Source organism: Jaculus jaculus, chromosome 4, assembly GCF_020740685.1.
Source record: "Jaculus jaculus isolate mJacJac1 chromosome 4, mJacJac1.mat.Y.cur, whole genome shotgun sequence".
Taxonomy (NCBI): Eukaryota; Metazoa; Chordata; class Mammalia; order Rodentia; family Dipodidae; genus Jaculus; species Jaculus jaculus.
In genome coordinates, this window is record NC_059105.1 from 42494977 (window position 1) to 42515483 (window position 20507).

At 40.7% G+C, this 20507-nt stretch overlaps 1 protein-coding gene and 1 long non-coding RNA gene across 2 annotated transcripts in view; one reads left to right on the forward strand and one right to left on the reverse strand.

Annotated features, from left to right (window-relative positions):
* Window positions 1-6968: 6968 nt before the first annotated feature.
* Window positions 6969-13377, reverse strand: LOC123460039. The gene is made up of 3 exons (XR_006636748.1): window positions 13315-13377; window positions 12992-13060; window positions 6969-7194 (listed from the first exon to the last, which is right to left on the reverse strand). It is a non-coding gene; the product is annotated as an uncharacterized LOC123460039 (long non-coding RNA).
* Window positions 13378-13573: 196 nt separating this feature from the next.
* Boll (boule homolog, RNA binding protein) overlaps window positions 13574-20507 on the forward strand; it is a 40289-nt gene continuing 33355 nt past the window's right edge. The window contains exons 1-2 of the mRNA XM_045148255.1: window positions 13574-13671; window positions 17245-17388. Of these exons, the coding sequence (XP_045004190.1) occupies window positions 13651-13671; window positions 17245-17388 (165 nt within the window). The 5' untranslated portion in view covers window positions 13574-13650. The remainder of the gene's footprint in view (window positions 13672-17244; window positions 17389-20507) is intronic.

Below are 20507 nucleotides of genomic sequence, written 5' to 3' on the forward strand. Positions count from 1 at the left end.
CCAATGAGCATTTTTGGCCCCTTTGTCAAAGATCAGGTAGCTATAGTTACTCAAACTCATACCTGGATCTTCAGTTCTATTCCATTGATCTATGTGCCTATTTCATGCCAGTACCATGTTTGTTATTACTACTGCTTTCTATATAATATAGCTTGAAATCAGGTGTGGTGATAGCATCAGAGGTACTGAGTACATAGTTGGCTATCCAAGGCCTTTTGTGCTTCCAGATGATTTTTTTAAATATTTTATAGTTTCATTTCACTTATTTATTTGCAAGCAGAGAGTGATAGAGAGAAGAAAGGGCATGCTAGGGCCTCCAGCCACTGCAAATGAACTCCTGACTCATGTGTCCTTGTGCATCTGGCTTATGTGGGTCCTGGGGAATTGAATCTGGGTCCTTTGCCTTTGCAAGCAAACACCTTTTCCATTAAGCCATCTCTCCAGCCTTTTTGGGGGGGAGGGGAGTGTTGAGGTAGGGTTTCACCACTATAGCCCAGGCTGATCTGCAATTCTCTCTGTAATCTCAGGGTGGCATTGAACTCACAGTGGTCCTCCCTACCTCTGCCTCCTGAGTGCTGGGATTAAAGGCATGAATCTGTATATTGCTTTTAGTAGGATGACTTTTTTTTTTTCTTTTGGTTTTTCAAGGTAGAATTCCACTCTAGTCCAGGCTGACCTGGAATTCACTATGTAGTCTCAGGGTGGCCTTGAACTCGTGGCAATCCTCCTGCCTCTGCCTCCCAAGTTCTGGGATTAAAGGTGTGTTCTATAGTATTAATTCTTCCAATCCATAAGCATAGAAAGTCATTCCATCTTCTCATGTCTTCCTCCAGTTCTTTCTTCAATGTTTTTACATTCTTATTGTATAGATTTTGTACTGCCTTGGTTAGGGAGATTCCAAGGTGTTTTTGTGTGTTGCTATTGTAAACGAGACTGCTTCCCTGACTACTTTTTCCATACTATTATTGGTATATACGAAGGCTAATGATTTTGTGTGTGTGTTGATTTTATATCCTACCACTTTGCTGAACGTGTTTATCACTTCTAGGACTTTTTTTTTTTTTAAGGTGGAGTTTTCTGGATCTCCTAAGTATAGATTCATGTCATGTGTGAATACAGCTAGTTTGACTTCTTACTTTCCAATTTGCACCCTTTTTCTTTGTTCTTCTTGTCTTACTGCTCGAGCTAAGACAACAAACAGTGGTAAGAGTAGGTACCTTTGCTTTAGGTCTGTTGTATATTGCCTTTATTATGTTCAGATATGGCCCCTCCATACCTATCTTCTCCAGTGTTTTAATCATGAAATGATACTGCATTTTGTTGAAGGGCTTTTCTGGATCTACTGAGATGATCATATGGTTCCTGACTTTGAACCTATTTATGTGATGTATTATGTTTATTGATTTCTGTATATTCTGTATATTGAATCAACCCTGCATCCCTGGATGAAACCTACTGACAGCATGAATGCTGCTTTTCATGTGTTCTTGAATTAGGTTTGCAGGAATTTTATTGAGAATTTTGCATTTCTCTTTTCTTTTTTAATATACTTATTTGAGAGAAAGAATGGGTGCACCAGGGCCTCCAGTCACTGCAAATGAACTCTGGCTTACATGGGTCCTGGAGAATCTAACTGGTATCTTTTGGCTTTGCAGGCCAATGCCTTAACCACTAAGCCATCTCTCCAGCCCTATAGTTCTCTTTTCTTGTTTTATCTCCATCTGGCTAAGGTATTAGTGTAATGCTGGCTTCATAGAAGGACTCAGGGAGTGATCCCTCATTTTCAATTTTGTGGAATAACTTGAGAAAAATTAACTTTAGTTCTTCAATGAAGGCTTGACAGAATTAAGCGATGAAACCATCCGGACCTAGACTTTTTTTTGTTGGGAGTCTTTTAATTACAGCTCCAATCTCATTTAATATTATGTCTCCATTCAGGTAGTTTATCTTGCCTAGGTTTAGTTTTGGCAGGTGGTATGACTTAAGGAATTCATTCATTTCTTCCAGATTTTCCAATTTTGTGGAGTACAGATCTTTAAAATATGTCCTTATGATTCTCCCAATTTCATCAGGGTCTGTTGTAATCTCCCTTTTAGTTTCTGATGTTGTTGATTTGAGCCTTTTTTCCTTTTGATCAAAATGGCTAGAGGCTCATCAATCTTGCTTATTTTTTGCAAAAGAACAAGCTCTTTGATTAATCAATTTTTTAAAGTTTTTAAAATATTTTATTTATGGGGGGGGAGAGAATATGGGTGCGCCAGGGCCTCTAGCCACTGCAAACGAACTCGAGATGCATGCACCACCATGTGCATCTGGATGACATGGGTTCTGGAGAGCTGAACTTGGGTCCTTAGGCTTCACAGGCAAATGTCTTAATCACTAAGCCATCTCTCCTTTCATCAATTTTTAAAATTTTTTCTTTTAATGGCCAGTTCATTGATTTCTATGATCTCAATTATTTCTTTATATCTGGTGCTATTGGGTTTGGATTGTTCTTGTTTTTCCAGTGCCTTCAACTGGATGGTTAAGTTATTGACTTGAGAGCTATGTATTTTTTTTTTAATTTTTATTTATTTGAGACCGACAGAGAGAGAAAGAGGCAAAGAGAGAGAGAGAGAGAGAGAGAATGGGCGACCCAGGGCCTCCAGCCACTGCAAACGAATTCCAGACGCATGCGCCCCCTTGTGCATCTGGCTGACGTGGGTCCTGGGGAATCGAGCCTCAAACCAGGTCCTTAGGCTTCACAAGCAAGTGCTTAACCACTAAGCTATCTCTCCAGCCCAAGAACTCTGTATTTTGTAATGAAAGCATTTAGTGCTATAGACTGCTTTCATTACATTCCATAAGTTTTGGTGTATTGTGTTTTCATTATCATTCAGTTCCATAAGTTTTTTTATTTTTGTATTTTTTTATGAGAGACACAGAATCAGAGAGAAAGTGAATTGACACACCAGGGCCTCCGGCCACTGCAATCAAACTCCTGATGCTTGCACCATCTTGTGCACACATGTGACCTTGCATGCCTGTGTCACCTTGTGCATTCTGGCTTAGGTGGGATCTGGAGCCGAACATGGGTCCTTACACTTCACAGGCAAGCGCCTTAACTGCTAAGCCATCTCTCCAGCCTCAGTTCCAGAAATATTTTAACTTTCTTTTTGATTTCTTCAACTATCTATGCATTATTTAATAGTGAATTGCTCAGCATCCTAATGTTGATGGATTTCTGTTGTTTCCCTTGTTGTTAATCTGTAGCCTTATTGCATTGTGGTATGATATAGTGCATGGAATTACATTGATTTTCCTGAATTTGTTAAGACATGTTTTATGCCCCAATATATGATCTATTTTAGAGAAGGTCCCATGAGCTGCTAAGAATGTGTATGCTGTGGAATATTCTGTAGACATGTGTTAAATCTAATTGATCTATAGTATTGTTTTGCTCCCTTGTGTCTCAATTAACTTTCTGATTTAAAAATATTTCTAATGATGATAATGGAGTATTAAAGTCTCCTAATATAATTGTGTTGGGGGTTATTTCTGCTTTATTGTCTAACAGAATTTGCTTTATAAAATTTTGTGCTCCTAGCCAAGCATAGTGGTACAAGCCTCTAATCCCAGCACTCAGTAGGCAGGGGTAGAAGTATCATGGTATGAGGCCACCCTGAGACTAAATAGTGAATTCCAGGTCAGCCTGGACTACAGTGAAACCCTACCTCTAAAAAAAAAATGGTGCTCCTGTGTTTGATACATAAAGGTTTATGATTATAATATCCCCTTGTTGTATTGTTCCTTTGATGAATATCAAGTAGCTTTTCTCTCTTTTGGTTTGAAGTCCACTTTATCTGGTATCAGTATAACTACCCCTGCTTGTGTCATATTTCTATTAGCTTGGAATATTTTTTCCTTCCTTTCACCCTAAGGTGGTATCTATCTTTATTGGTAAGGTGGATTTTCTGTAGACAGCATATAAATGGGTCCATTTTTCTGATCCAGCTTTTTTGCCCATGTCTTTTGATTGGGGCATTAAGACCATTGATGTTTAGTATTATAACTGTGAGGTACAAGTTAAGCCCAGTCAAGTTGGAGGCTTTGTGGAGTTTGGTGTTTTCTTGGATTTCATGTTTTCATGTCTGTTCTACTCATGGTTGTTATTTTTCCTTCTTAGCGATTCTTGAGTATGACTCTCTCTTCAGTTTGGAACATTCTATGCAATATTCTCTGTAGGATTGGCTTAGTGCTCATATAATTGCATAGCTGGCTTTCATCATGGGATTACAAAGGATAATTACAAAGGATTAATTACAAAGGATAATTTTGCTGGGTATACTATTTTGAGCAGGCAGCCATGGTCATTTTGGATTTGAAATGCTCCATTCTACTCCCTTCTGGCATTTAGTTTCTATTGAAAAATAATATTTCTGATGGGCTTACCTTTGTATATAACAAACTGCTTTCTCTTGCAGCCTTTAGAACCCTTGTTTGTTTTCAGTGTGGAGACTTGTAACTATAATGTATGAGGAATTTTTTTTCCCTCTGGTCCTGTCTGTCTGGCGGTCTGATTGCCTCCTGTACTTTGATGAGACACTCTCCTGTGAGATTAGAAAATTTTTTCTTTGATGATTTCGTTGAAGATGTTCTCTACGCCTTTGGTCTATATTTCTTCTCCTTACATGCCATTAGAGTGTCCCCCATTTCATTCATATTCTGTATGGGCTTTTTGAAATTTATCGTTTTGGGCTGCCAGACTATTTCCTGTTTTGTGTGTTCTGAGAGTGTATGTTCCATGTTGTCTATTCTATTGGTGAAGCTTTCTTGGAAGCCTTTTGTAAGTTATTTCATTATTGTTGCCTATTATGGTTTTTTTTTTTTTCCAGCATCCCCATATCTTTGTGGAATTCTTATTTCTAGATAGATTTACTTATTGTTTGTTGGAGTTCAATCTTGCATTTTATTATACCTTCATTGAGTTTACTCCACTGTCCACCCATTGAGATCCTTTTTTGTTGGTTCTTCCCTGTTTCCTTTATCCTTCTATGAAGATCTTTTTTGTGTTTGTTTTGGTTTGGTTTTGGTTTTTCAAGGTAGAGTCTCTCTCTCGAGCCCAGGCTTACATGGAATTCACTGTCATCTGAGGCTGGTCTCAAACTTAGAGTGATCCTACCTCTGCCTCCCAAGTGCTGAGATTAAAAGTGTGCACCACCATGCCCGGCTTGTCTTCAATTTTTCTGAGATGTGTATTGAGTTGTTTTGGCTGATTTGTTTCCATTTCCTTCAGCCATGCTTTGAGTTCATTCCTGAACTTTTGGTTGATTTTGTTCACTCAGCCATGCTTTAAATTTTTTTGTGAAGTGTTTATTTCAGATTTCAACTAATTTTTCCATCCTTTTGGCCTCATTTAATGGCCTCATTAAGTTGGTTGACTACACTTGTCAGTTTCCCTTTGGGGTTCTATAGCTGGAGTTTCCTTTGGGTTTCCAATAGAGGTTTCCATTATGGGGCTAGGTGTCCTAGGTGGGGATCTTTGGGTTTGGCATCTTGCATTTTTTGTTTTCCATTGGGGTTTGCTCATCAACTGTAGCAATTAGTATCTCTTATGGAATATACCTGTGTTTCGGTTTGGTTAAGGTAGGAGTAGGAAGGTGGTATATGCACAGGTTTTGGCTGGGTGCTCTTGAGCCTGAATAAGTCATTCTTGCATAGTCACTTTCCTAAGAATTCTAGATGGGGTCCTGCACTGCCTAGCCAATTTAGTGACCAGGCAGGGTCCTGCTGTCTCTCTGGTACTCACTTCCTGGTCCTCAGTGGTGGGCTTGGCTGTGGCAACTGGTGGCAAACTGGGTGATGGGATAGCAGAGATCTTGCTTTGGGGAGTTGGATCTCAATCACAGTGGTTATGGAGCCTGACTGGGTCATGTGTTTGGGATCAAAATGATTGCAGGCAGATTCCTATTTGTAAGACTGCTCCAACATATCTTGTGTGGGGATCCTGTGATTCCCTACTGGCCCTACATGCACCAATAGAACCAAGGAACTGGTGCCTATCTGGCCCACACTTGCACACTGCCGGAAACCAAGGCCTACCTGCCCCACCCCCACCACAAGCCACCAGGGAACTGGTGATCCAGGGCCTACCTGCCCCACAAGGAGCTTCCAGGGAACAGGTGCCTACCAACTCCACATGCCAGCAAATGGAGGCCCCACCAGGGAACAAGGGAGCTGGAGAGCCAGGGCCCACCTGCCCCCCACACACGTTGCCAGGGAACTGAGGAGTCAGGGCCTGCCTTTATTCTTTTAAGTAACTATACAATATTCCATGGTTTGATATCTATCTATCTATCTATCTATCTATCTATCTATCTATCTATCTCTATCTATCTATCTACATATGTATGTATAAATTCATGTATTCTTCTAGTTTTGGCATTCAACGTGTTTCAGTTTTCCAACAGTACAATGTTATAATAAGCATTTTTGTACACATCTTTATTTATCAGTGGTATTATTCCTATCAGATAGACTCCCAAGAATGGAACTGTTGGGTCTAATGGTACATATATTATTAATTTTAAAATAAATAATACTATACTATGTAGCTTTTCCAGAGCACTACAACCTTTTCCATTCTATCTTAGTGTGCACTATAACTCTCATTAACTTCTTTCAACCTTATAAAGTTATATTCTATTGATATTTTTATTGCACTTTCCAGGTTACTATGCACCATTTCAAATGTTTCATAACAATTTGACCCTGGGAACCAAGTGTTCAAATACATGGATTACTGAGGTACAGTTCACATTTAAACCATAATACCAGATAGTTAGGATGACCTTTGTGTGATGTTATATCTGTTTGTTTAGAGAAAGGGTGAGATTCTTTTCTATCTTTGCAATCTCTTAGCAAATTATGATGCAAATCACATTCTAGTTTTAACTTTATTCAATAACATAACTATTTACTGTCTTTACTACCTCTGTGAAGAGGTCTTGTTGTCTGTGAAAAGGTTTCCTTTTTAAATTATATTTCCCCAACAATACGTTCTGGTGAGTGCAAATTCCTCTTTTGGTACTAAGCACAAATACTGGAGGTGTAGGCTATTGTCAGTTGCATCCATTTCAGATATTGCCATTTCATGAAGAGTGTCATACTGTTCAAAGTCAAGTCTCGTCCAATGGAACAACATGCATCCAATGACTATAGATGGATATAGAAGGGAACAGAAGGAGTGTTATTGTTATTCCTGGTTCCCAGCCCATATAACTTTCAATGAATTAAAAATTCATTGAATGGATAGACCTCTGAAGCTACATTTGTAGACCAGCAAGGGCGGGGTATCAACCTATTTGTTCCTTTGGCCAGACTCCCAAGTGCACAACAGAACGTGATGGCTCCCTTAGATTCCAAAGATCAGAGTGTACCAAAGCAACAACTGCCCATCAGTCAAGAATAATACAGCAACTGGAGGAGAGTGATTTATGTTTAGATGCAAGTATTTGAAATGTTATACGTAGAATGACTCTAAAGATATAAGGTACTAGCCGAGCGTGGTAGTGCACGTGTTTAATCCCAGCACTCGGGAAGCAGAGGTAGGAGGATTGTTATTGAGTTTGAGGCCCGCCTGAGACTCCATAGTGAATTTCAGGTCAGCCTGGACCACAGTGAGACCCTACCTTGGAAGACCAAAAAAAAGATATAAAGTATTGCCAAAATATCTAAGAGTACGAGAAATATGAATTAAGAGGTGTTACAATATCCACAAAATACCTCATGCATCAAACTGAAGGATGGGATAAAAATGCAAAGATGTTTTTAAAAAAAAAAAAACAGCATAGTTGGTGGTCAAAGAGGTGAGAAGAGTTATGATAAAAGAACAAGCTGAGGCAAACACTGTAGTCCAGCGTCCAGAAGTGAACATGTTCTGAGTAATTATTCTTGTAGTAAGTCTTGTTGCTTTGTGTGTTATGTGTGAATATAATAGTTTTATTTGCTCTTAAGGAAATAACTGATCATGTACAATTCAAAGACTTCCAAAGGTAAGATTTTCCCAAGAATAGTCTTCCCTTAAAAAGCAATTAAGACTGTTATTGTTTTTTTTGTATTGTTTTGTTTTGTTTTGTTGTGGTAGGGTCTTACTCTAGCTCAGGCTGACCTGGACATCATAGTTAGCCTCCCAAGTGCAATCATTCAAATCATGCTTGTGTAAATGAATAATCAAAGATGCAGCTTCTGAAATCAATAGTTTCTTCATAGCAGCAAAATAGTTAAAAAAGAAAATCAAGCTGGGTGTGATGGTGCACATCTTTAATCTCAGCACTTGGGAAGCAGAGGTAGGAGCATAGCCAAGAGTTCGAGGCCACCCTGAGACTACACAGTGAATTTCAGGGAGCGTGGGCTAGAGTGAGATCCTACCTTGAAAAAAAAAAGAAAGAAAAGAAAAAGAAAATCAAGACAATTCCATCTATAGCAGCAGGAAAAAAAAAAGGAGCAAATTTAACCCATAATATATGAACAGCCAAAAGACAAATGAAAGATTGTTGTATATCTCTTGACATCAGAAAAATGTAATTCATGAGCTATTATGCCTCTCAGAATAAAGCTGTGGCACTGAAGTTCACTCATAGGGACTTATGAGGCTGAGGCAAGAGAGCTGCTTGGGCCCATGAGTTTAAGATGAGCCTGGGAAAGACAGTGTTTTATGAAGATGGGGAAGTTCTGCACTTGCATGTGGCATGTAAAGGTGTGGAACCTCTAGCAAGACAGTAGAGGGGTTGCCAGCACTGGGAAAGGGAGTGCAGGAAGAAGAGTACTGGACAAACAGTACAAGTTTTCATTAGATGTGGAAAATAACCTTATTATTGTACTATGCAGCCTGGTGGTGCTACTAAAAGATGGCTTAGCAATTAAGGCATTTGCCTGCAAAGCCAAAGGACCTCAGTTTAATTCCCCAGGACCACCCACATAAGCCAGATGCACAAGGGGGCACATGCATCTGGAGTTCGTTTGCAGTGGCTGAAGGCCCTACTGGCCCCATTCTCTCTCTTTCTCTGTCTCTCTCTCCCTCTTTCTCTTGCTCTCTCAAATAACTTTAAAAAAAAAAAAAAGAGTACATTTTAAATTTCACACTACAGGGCTGGAGAGATGGCTTAGCGGTTAAGCGCTTGCCTGTGAAGCCTAAGGACCCCGGTTCGAGGCTCGGTTCCCCAGGTCCCACGTTAGCCAGATGCACAAGGGGGGCGCACGCGTCTGGAGTTCGTTTGCAGAGGCTGGAAGCCCTGGCACGCCCATTCTCTCTCTCTCCCTCTATCTGTCTTTCTCTCTGTGTCTGTCGCTCTCAAATAAATAAATAAATAAATAAATAAATAAATAAATAAAAATAAATTTCACACTACAAAAACATAAATAGGCAAGGTGATTGATATTAATTAGCTTGATTTAATAATTATATAATTGGGATATATACATACAACAAAATACCACATTGTATTCCACAAATAAAATTACCATTTGTCAATTTTTTTAAAAAAAGGAGGAGCCTGAGGAGATTGCTCAGTGGTTTAAGGCACTTGTTTGCAAGGTCTGTTGGCCTGGGTTCAATCCCCCAGTACTCAAGCAAAGCCAGATGCTCAAAGTGGCACATGAATATAGTTTATTTGCGGTGGCATGAGGCCCTGACATGCCCATTCTCTTGTTCTCTCCCTCCCTCCCTTCTTCCTTCCCTCTCTCCCTCCACTTCTTGAAAATAAATACATAAAAATAGTTTTTAAAGATAAGAAGGGCTAGAGAGATGAGTCAACAGTTGAAGGTACTTGCTTACAAAGCCTGATGGCTTGGGTTTGATTCCCTAGTAACCACACAAAGCCAGATGAACAAAGTGGCAAATGCATCTGGAGTTCATTTGCAGTGGCAAGAAGTCCTAGTGTACCCATTCTCTCTCTCTAATAAATAAATAAATTTTTAAATAAAAAATGTACCACTAGCATCAGAGATGCCAGAGAACAAACCACTGATTTTCTTAGATTCACACACCATCAAGTTATTAGAATGTTCAAAGTGAGAATTTACAGTGCAATGACAAGATAGAACCTATATTCACAGAAACTGCAAACAGGAAATTCAATCTTTTAAACAAATTTAAAATTCATACATTCATTGGGGGAAAATGAAAAACAAATAGCTGGCAATGACTGATTATTCTTTACTTTCAGCTCAGTGGTCTAGCACAGCTATGGCCTACCCATGCCTGATTCTAACAAGTGAGGCAGGCAAGCACAGGAAATAGTTCAGTCATCTGGGATACTGCTTGGTTTGAGCAAAAACGCATACTCTTCTCTTAAACAATGTACCTAACAATCTGTTGGGAACCTGGGATCCCCACCTATATCTAACTGTGTCCACTGCTTATGATCACTACATTGAAATATCTTCTTAGATCTGGTATCAAAATAGCAGCAGGCCATCTAGCCTGGACTTGTCTTGGATACATGTGCTGTAAGGCAAACTATCCTCTAAGTGAACTTTAGGAAGAAACCCCTATTAACTATCTTATGCCTATGCACAACTGGGTGTATGTATGATTAAAATTAGATGCATCATAAGAAGGAACATTCACAACAGAGAAAACATTGTATAACCCAAACCTGTCAATCAAGCCTTTAGATCATCCAAACTACAACCCTAGCAACTACAAATAATATAAAGAGAAGCCTCAGACCAGTTCCTTAGGCCCTTGAATACTCTCCATTCAGCTCTTAGTAAAGTGTCTTTCTGAATAATGTCTTGTGCGTGCCTTTTCTTCAGTTCTCTAAAATTCCAAGAATCTGGAAACATCCAGAGACCATTAATAATAGATTGCTAATTTTTAATCTTAAGGGAAAAAAGCTACGCGTTATAAAATTTCACAACTAAAATTAAGAAGGTAGCTCTCTCTAGGCATGGTGATGCACTCCTTTAATAACAGCACTCAGAAGGCAGATGTAGGAGGATCGCCATGAGTTTGAGGCTGCCCTGAGATTACCTAGTGAATTCCAGGTCAGCCTGGGCTAGAGTGGTAAGATCCTACCTCAAAAAAAGAAAGGAAGGGAGGGAGGGAAGAAGGAAGAAAGGGAGGAAGAAAGAAAGAAAGAAAGAAAGAGAGAGAGAGAGAGAGAGGGAGGGAGGGCGGGAGGGAGGGCGGGAGGGAAAAAAATCATCTAGAAGCACAAAAGGCCTGGGCTAGAGGAAGACCTTACCTCAACAAAAGGGGTGGGGCTGGAGAGATGGCTTAGCAGCTAAGGTGCATGCCTGCAAAGCTTAAGAACCCAGGTTCAATTCTCCAGGTCCCATGTAAGCCAGATGCACATGGTGGCACATGCATCTGGAGGTTATCTGCAGTGGCTAGAGGCCCTGGCATGATATTCATTCTCTCTGTCTTATAAATAAAATAAAATAAAATAAAATAAAATAAAATAAAATAAAATAAAATAAAATAAAATAAAATAAAATAAAATAAAATAAAATAAAAAAATTTTTTTTAAAAAGAGAAGAAAAATAAGGTAGCTCTCCAGGGCTCAAGAGATGGCTTAGTAGTTAAGGTGCTTGCCTGTGAAGCCTAAGGACCCAGGTTCAATTCCCAGTACCCATATAAGGCAGATGTACAAGGTGGTGCATGCATCTGGAGTTGTTTGCAGAGGCTAGAGGCCCTGGAAGGTCCATTCTCTCCCTCCCTCTCTCTCTCTTTCTCTGTCTCTCTAATAAGTAAATAAATTTAAAAACATAATTTTTTTAAAAAAGCTCTCACCTTACTGAGAAGGAGCATTTACAGAGAGCCCAGCTGATTCAAGTGTATAAAGCAGAAGCAGCAAGAACCAAACAGTAGGGATTAGGGATAGTTCAGGGTGCAGTGAGGGCATACTTGTGAATTTACTCCCTTAAGCTTCAATTTTTGTGCAGAATAAGAACTCTACAGAGGGGGCTGGAAAGATGGCCTAGTGGTTAAGTCGCTTACTTGCAAAGCTGAAGAACCTAGGTTCAATTCCCCCAATGCACACATAAAGCCAGATGCACAAGGTGGCACAAGCATGTGGAGTTTGTTAGCAGTGGTTAGAGGTGCTGGCATGATCATATTCTCTCCCTCTTGCTCTTTTTCTTTCAAATAAATATTTTTTAAAACAACTCTGAAGATGCATACTAAACTGCATTGCATATTGTATGACTTGATGTGCTTGATCCAAGTTTGCAAATCAAAATTCTTTTTGGAGTAAAACAAAAGAGAATTAGCACCCTGCAGCTACCAAGACATCCCCCCAGCACCTATCGCAGACTTTAGGATAAAGTCATTATTCCCTGAAATTTGCTAATCTGCATCAGACTTAATACCTGCGGTGACAGATACATCTTTGTAGAAGTTACAGCCTTTACTATCTATTCAGATCAATCATTACTACTGGATGGGGGGCAGTGAACACCGAAAGATCAATTCTAATATAATTATGTGCTAAATTAGAATAATATTAGAATGATATAAAAATATATAACATGTTATAATCTATAGAAGTTTCTACTTCTCTGCTTCCACAAAAACTAAAACCTGTGAAAATGAGTTTGAATTGCACACAAAAATGTATAACAACTTTTAGGAACTAAGATGAAGCAAAATTGTTTCCCATCTTATTTTTGGTGGATAGCTAATTTCTCAACATCTTAAAATATGATGTTTATTTTTAATCCATTTTGAAAGTAAAATCATTCAAACTTCACAACAGAATATGAAAGTTGTCGTTGATTTAACTTTTTGTTTCTGCTGATTCTTTTAAAGACAAGGCCAAGGCCTTAAGATGAAGCACTGGGGTTGCGGCACCCCAGGGTTAAATCTCCTTTGGTTTTAGATGAAGGTTGTCCAATCCTTTTGGCTTTTATGGGCCACACAGATGAAAGAACTGTCTTGGGGTACACATTAAATACAGTCACTAGACTTTGACCAAAGTATCCGTCCACCAAAACTCTGCTCACTCACCTGTGTTACAGCAGGAGTATCTGTTAGAAGGACTAGTGTGAGAAGAAATGATTACACAACGTTTTGTGCCTGAAATTAAAAAAAAAAAAGTCCTTGATTGGTGATAAGGTAATGGTGATGATAATCATTATTTCCGTACATTTTATCTCATTATTTACTTGGCGGTATGTAGAATATCAGCTAAGCTGCTTCCCTCCAGCTCACTTAAGTGCTCAAAAGAACAGGATCCCCCCAACACACACACACACACACACACACACACACACACACACACACAAACACAGAAGCCACCCCGGGGTCCCCGATCGCGCCGCCCCGCCCACCTGGCCTGGCCGTGGTGAATGACCCGACAACAGCGGGTGCTGCACGCGGCGTCCCTCCGAGGCTTCTCCGGAGCCCCCTGGTGCGGCGCTGCCCTCCTCCCCTCGAACCATCCTCCGCAAGCGTCCCCCCCTCCCGCCTGCGACCCCCGCGGAAGCCCGCCCGCCCTTCTTCCACCCCGTCCTCCCTCCCCCGCCCCACCCCCAGGGCAGGCTCCGGCCCCGGGTTCGAGCCGCAGCCGCCGCCGCCGCCGCCGCCAAGGGGAGGGAGTCCCCGCGGGGAACGTGCTCGCCATCGTGAGCTCCCCGCGCCTTGCGCCCGTCGCGGAAGAGCCGAGGATGGACACCGACTCTCGGGTGGTGAGTGGCGGGCTGGGGCCGGGCGGGGCTACGATCGGCCGCCGCAGGTAGCGGGGGTGGCGGAGGCGGCTCGCGGGCCGCGGCCTCCGAGGCGGGAAGGAGAGGGCGCTCTTCGGTTGGGGAAGGAAGGTGGCACCGTGCCCCGTCCGTCCGTCCGTCCGTCGGGGCCATGCGGATGGGCACGGGCCCTGGGCCCTGGGCCGGGTATGGGCGGGTCATGGGGAAACCGCCGGAGGCTCCGGGACGCGACGGCCTAAGAAGGCGCTTTCCCGCCCAAACCGCGCCGGGCGGCCGCGAATTCGACGGCAGAGGCCGGGGCCGCGGACGGCCGCACCCCCTGGCCGCGGGAGCGGCGGGAAGCGCGGGCGGCCGGGGCGGGCCGGGCCGCTGCGCACTCGGGCCTGGACGCGCTGCGCCGACCGAGGCCCTGACGGCGGCGCTGTAACGTGCCGCCCCGCCTCGCTCGCCCCGCCCCGCGCCCGGCCGGCAGCCAATCAGCGGGCGCCCCCCGAAGGCCCCTCCCCCCCGGCCGGCCGCGCACCTGGCGGGCGGCGGGTTCAGGTGCCGTTGAGGGTTCGCGCCGCCGCGCCGCCGCCGCCGCCGCCGCTGCCGCTGGCGGGTTTGCCCGGCAAAATTTCTCGCTGGCTGGCTTTCTTTTCCCTCCCGCACTTTGGTGGGGAGGGGACGGATCCTCGTGTCAGTGCGCAAGTCCACGATGACCTGACGGAACCCGAGAAAGGTGTCCACACGGCCATTGCCCCCGGCGGCGGCGGCGGCGGCGGCGCGTCTACCTGCTGGCCGCAGAGCGGACGGAGCACCGAGGCCGTGACTGCGACGGTTAGCCCGCCTCTTCCTCTCGTCCTTGCCTAGGGGATGCTCGGTTAGCCGGCGCGGAGGAGGGTTTCAACAAACCCTTTCTCTGGAGTCCTTCCAATAGCCCCTAGCTAGATGTTTCCGGAGATTTGTCATGCTTCTTGCCAGCCAAAATTGACACTTCCTTTCCCGTTGGAATTCAGTGTGTCGCTGCTTGATCTCTGAGAAACTTAGACGTGGCCCCTGTACCTTTACGGTGTTGCCGCTGACGTGAAAATTAGTTTCCAGGGGCTGGGAAGATGGCTCAGCTAAAGCTGCTCGCTTGCAAAGCCTGCCTTCCCAGGTTCAGTTCTCGGGCACCCGTGTGAGCCAGGCGCGAAGAAAGCCATGCAAGTGTGTCTGCCCTTTGTTTTTCAGAGGCCCTGGGGCCCCGCCCCTGTATGCACATTTTTTTTTTTAAATTCTAGAATATAACTCATTCTGTGTGTTTCAGCCTTCATCCAAATGGTCAGAATATCGTAAGCAGATCTCTTCTGAAGAAATGATAAGTTTATTTATGTGCTCAAAAAACACCCATTGAACCTGTGCTATGTAATGTCACTACTTTAGATGATACTGTGACTTGAAAAAAAAAAAAGGTGGGAGAATGGGACAAACTCTTTAGTCCTATGAATATTACATTGTATAAAGTCACAGATAATACACATGATAAATAAAGAATATAGTATACTGGAAAATGGAAAGTAGGAAGGAATGAAAAACGAGCTTCTGTCACCCACAAATGAACAGAATGGAGCTCTAAAACTCAAGAGAATGGAGTGGAGTGTGGGAATTGAAAGAGTGGAAATAAGACACTCTTAATTTTGGTGCATTTTTATCCTCACAGAAAAATATTGAAAACTTGTCTTTTACTTAACTTGAGAACACGTTAGTTCATCCATTGAACTCTTTGTATTATAATTTTGTAAAGAACGTTTTTCTTTAATTTAGTAAATAAGTAACTTTAAACTGAAAACAAATGAGCTGAGAAACAAGGTGATATCTACCAGAGTTGTAAGATTATCTCAGGCAGTACAAATCCACAGTTCAAAATAAAACTTAGCATCCCCGAATCATTCATTTTCCCTTAATCATTCTGAGCTATGCCCTACTACATAAAGTTGCAAGTCACCTCCAAGTGAAGGAAGCTAGCTTGTATTTCCAATTCCTTTCATTGAAAATTGCGACAAACTGATTATTATGATAGCTTCTCTGTAGTTTAAAGGACATATATTTATGAGCTTCTTATTAAAGACTATGTGGCCCCTCTCTCCTTAAGACTGAATGGGGGCAAGAGCCCATGGGGTCCAGCTATATATAGCCCACTAGTTACTTACTACTTACTTCTCTGTATGCCTTAGAGATATTTATTTACAGATTATGGTTGTATTGACCAATGAAGTGAAAAAGGACAACTCTACTACCAAATTTGAATTTTTTATGTATTCCTCAGAAAAATGGAAACTTCAGCCTTATTTAAGGCTCATTTAGTATGCTAGACTGTCTTCAAAGTTTTAGTCTTCCTAGAAGGAAAACAATTATCAAACTTTTTAATAGGTTTCTCTTCAAAATCCTACTTTCAACTCTTGATTTTTGGTTGGTTTTGTTTTTTTAGTTGTACCTTACCTGTCTATTTGCAAAGACAAATAATTGTACATGTCTGTATTGTCCAATAGCATGCATTAATATATTATTTAAGTTTTCCAATTTAGAATTGTGAACAAATAGATATGTACTGGGTTCGGTACTTTGGAATAAAAACTGATACATGCAATTGTTTAAAAGTCAGTCCAATAAATAAATAAATAAAAGTCAGCCCAATCTTCAAATAGACAAGTGCATTTTAAAATTTGACTTTTAGGTTGAAAATTATGAATGTCAGAACTAATTAACTTGCTAATGCTCTTTAGCCAAAGAGTCCCAAGAACACACCTGTTGTTTAATAAGTTCGGTCCATTAAGTCCTTGAAATTAGAAGAGCCTCTTAGAATATTAAGAACTTAACAGGAGTTAGGATTAAGTGAAGAGATTTTTATAGAGTTTCTGGAAGAAATGTTTTACCCTGGAATGCATGTTGTAAGAAAATGAAAGTATTTTATGGTTGCATATGTTAATTATTATCTAAAAAGTAGAAAAAATGGATAAAAACCAAAGCTGTGCTTGGAAAGTAGCAAGAGTCATTCTTGTGCTCCAGACAATGCTGTTGTTTTGATTGCTGTTCAGATATGATTAAGCAGTGGTCTTGTTTTTTTTGTAATCTTGATTCCTGATATTTCAGAGTGACCTTGTCCAGTGCTGATGTTCTGTTAACAAGAGAATAAATACCATTATCTAATTGTTAGTGCCAGGCCAACTTCTAACACCACCAGGGACTATATGGTTGTGCCCTGCCATGTCCCAGATGTCTGGACTGTTTTTCTCTTTTTCTGAATCTTATGAGTTAATATTCTTCCTTAGCAATTAAGTAATCCAATTATTACTGTTAAGTATATTTGAATAATATGTTTAACAGTTAATTCTCTATATTGGTACACTGGATTTTTGTTGTTGGGGTTTTTTTCCCCAAGAAAGCTGCTACCTCTAATTACTATCTTCATAATATTGGGAAAAAACAAGTCTAAGATTTTACATTTGGCCTAAATGATCTTTTTGAAGATACATTTTGACAGCATGCATTAAACCTTACCTTGTGCTAAAAGTTTAAAAGAGTTTTATCTTACAGCAAACATCAAATCAGACGCAAACAGATTCATTATCTCCATCCCCTAATACTGTGTCACCCGTGCCTTTGAATAACCCAACAAGTGCCCCAAGATACGGAACTGTGATTCCTAATCGCATCTTTGTAGGAGGAATTGACTTTAAGGTACCTATTTGTGTGTTCACCAAAGTGGGGGTGGTTGTTTGGGGCTTTGTTTATATTAGAAGTTATTTCTCAACAATTATTTCCTTGTGCAACAATAAAAATAACCTTGCATATTTGTAGGTTTCAAATTATAATATAAAATCTTTTCAACAATGTAGATTAAATTAAGCATATATAGTTGTCCTATTTCACATATAAGGAAATTGAGGCTAATTCTCCTTCTGTAGGCCCCTGGCTAGTTTCTGGTGAAATAAGACTAGTATTCTATATTCCTAACTTATAGATATTAACTTCATGTCAGCATATTGCACTTGTTACACTTCCTGCATAATATTCCAACTGGCCAAGTAATGGGTGGTTACAATTTTTTTAATTTTAAAATTTAAAACTTAATCTTACAGAACCCATAATCTTTATCCCAGCCACGATCATGAGTTCCTAAGCTATTTTCTAGATTTCAATCTGTTGCAGAAAACTTTCTGTCATAGGATTTATTATCTAATCATTTTAAAAGGCCTTATTGTTAGAATAAAGCATCTTTGCAATAAAACACTTAACCATAATCATTTATTCCACTCTTAGAAAAGCATAGCTGTGACATGATCTGCAGCATCCTCACATAAGAGGTGAAGACATGTACAGGAAAAGCTTACACGAATATTTTAGCTAAAATATTCCTACATGGACATGTCAGTGACAAAGCACTTCTAGCATGTGCAAGGCCTCAGGGTCAGTACCCAGAACTGAAAAAAACCTTCCAGATGAATATGTAAAAGCATTTCTAAGTTTCCAAACTACAGAAAAATTATAAGGAAAGGGCTTCTTAAAATTTTACTATTTATTTATCTGAGAGAGAAAGAGACAGAGAGAATGGACACACCACGACCTCTAGCCACTGCAAATGAACGTCAAACACATGTGCCACCTTGTGCATCTGGCTTTACGTGGGTACTAGGGAATCAAACCCGGGTCCTTGGGCTTTTCGGGCAAGTGCTTTAACTGCTGAGGCATATCTCCAGCCCCCTCTTTTTAAATTTTTTTAGAACTTGTTTTGATTTATTTATTTGAGAGAGAGAGAATATGGGCATGCCAGGGCCTCTAGCTGCTGTAAATGAACCCCAGATGCATGTGCCACCTCGTACGTCTGTCTTTCATAGGTCCTGGGGAATCGAACCTGGGTCCTTTGGTTTTGCAGGCAAGTGCCTTAACCACTAAGCCGTCCCTCCAGCCCTTAAATTTATATTTTTTATTTATTTGAGAGAGAGAGGAGAGGCTTTTTTGACAAAAAAAAAATATATCCTTGTGCCATTGGGCATACTATTTGACACTTTGTGTAAATGTACTTTTTTCCTACTTAAGTAGTTAAGTAATATGATTTCTTCACTAAAAGTTTATATATTCATATACATATACTTATATGGTTTATTTTTTAAAAGATTGACCTGAGCTAGAGCAAAACCCTACCTTGGGGCTGGGGGAGGGGGGAAGATTCATGTGCCTATGGAAAATATTCTGGATATGTCTGTTCAGAATTCATTTATATTACAACATCATAGTGTACTTTAAAGTAAGTTTTAAGGTGAACACAAACATTTGTACAACCAGGTCACTCTAACTAACTTAATAAAGCCCATTAACATTGTTAATTATACAGGCCATTGTTTCTATGCAGCCCAGCTAACCACTAAGGGTCCTTTCTCTTAGGCTGATGTCGTTTTTGAAACTGCAGATAATTACTAGCAAGAAAAGTTTACTGTAGTTGCAAATAGTCTCAAACTATGCCTCTTAATGATAAATCATCTTGGTTTTCTCCTTAGGTCAGAATCAAGCTAGTAATTCTTTTATCAAAGAATCATTTAAATTAATTTTTTTCTTAAAAACCGAATATTGAAGCTGGGCATGGTGGCACATGCCTTTGATCCCAGCACTCAGGAGTCAGAGGCAGGAGAATCACCATGAGTTTGAGGCCACCCTGAGACTACATAGTAAATTCAAGGTCAGCCTTCAGCCTGGGCTAGAGGAAGACCCTACCTTGAAAGGAAAAAAAAAAAAAAATCAAATATTGAGCTGGGCATGATGACACATACCTTTAATCCCAACATTCAGGATTCAGAAGTAGGAGGATCACCGTGAGTTTGACACCATTCTGAGGCTGCAAAGTGAATTCTAGGTCAACTTGGCTAGAGTGAAATCCTGTCTTGAAAAAAATAAAGAAACTTTTAAAAATAGAAAAAGAAATTCTACCATTAATCTTTATTCTAGCAATGATTCCATTTTGTTTGTTGAAATTGAGAAGGATTCTCCTAATCTTAGATTTCATGTTTGTCACTGCCCACTTTAGAAGACTTTCTTTTGGCAATAAAAAGAACCAATAGGGCTGGAGAGATGGCTTGGCAGTTAAGGAGCTTTCCTGCAAAGCCAAAAGCCCCAGGTCCCATTCCCCAGGACCCACTAAGCCGGTTGTACAAGGGGGCACATACATCTGCAGTTCATTTGCAGCAACTAGAGGCCCTGATACGCCCATATCCTCTCTCTCCCTCTCCCCCCCCCCACCTGCCTATTTCTCTCAACTAAATAAAAATATTTTTTTTAAAACCAATAGTATATTTAAGTAGGGGTTAACAGTTAAAGTCAAATGCATAGCTGTGCTCTAAGGCATCTCATTTTCAAACATTGAACACATTTTTCTCCCTTAGGGAAACTTAAAGTTATTCTTGGAGGCAAACAGTTGCAACTGAACCAGAAAATGAAATTGCAATGAATTTACTGCAAATACTCTTATCTACGGAAAGGTGTTAAGAGTCTTAATCAGGCTATTTCAGATAAACCAGATATTCCCAAATCAACTTGTACATTATTCCAGTTTTTATTTTGAATATCATTGTAATGTCTGTACTTAGCTTAAGTATATATTGAATATAGATAAAATATCTAATAATCTTAAATCATTGTATGGTCATCACAAATTCTAGTGTTTTGGGGAGCATATTCATGTACCAAGACCTGATTCTTCTTGGAGACTATGCTGATTATTATAAAGTTACTGGAATAGACCATCTACAGCTGTAATGGTTAGCCACCCTTAGTCCACAGTAGTATGGCCCATATTCTACCAGAAC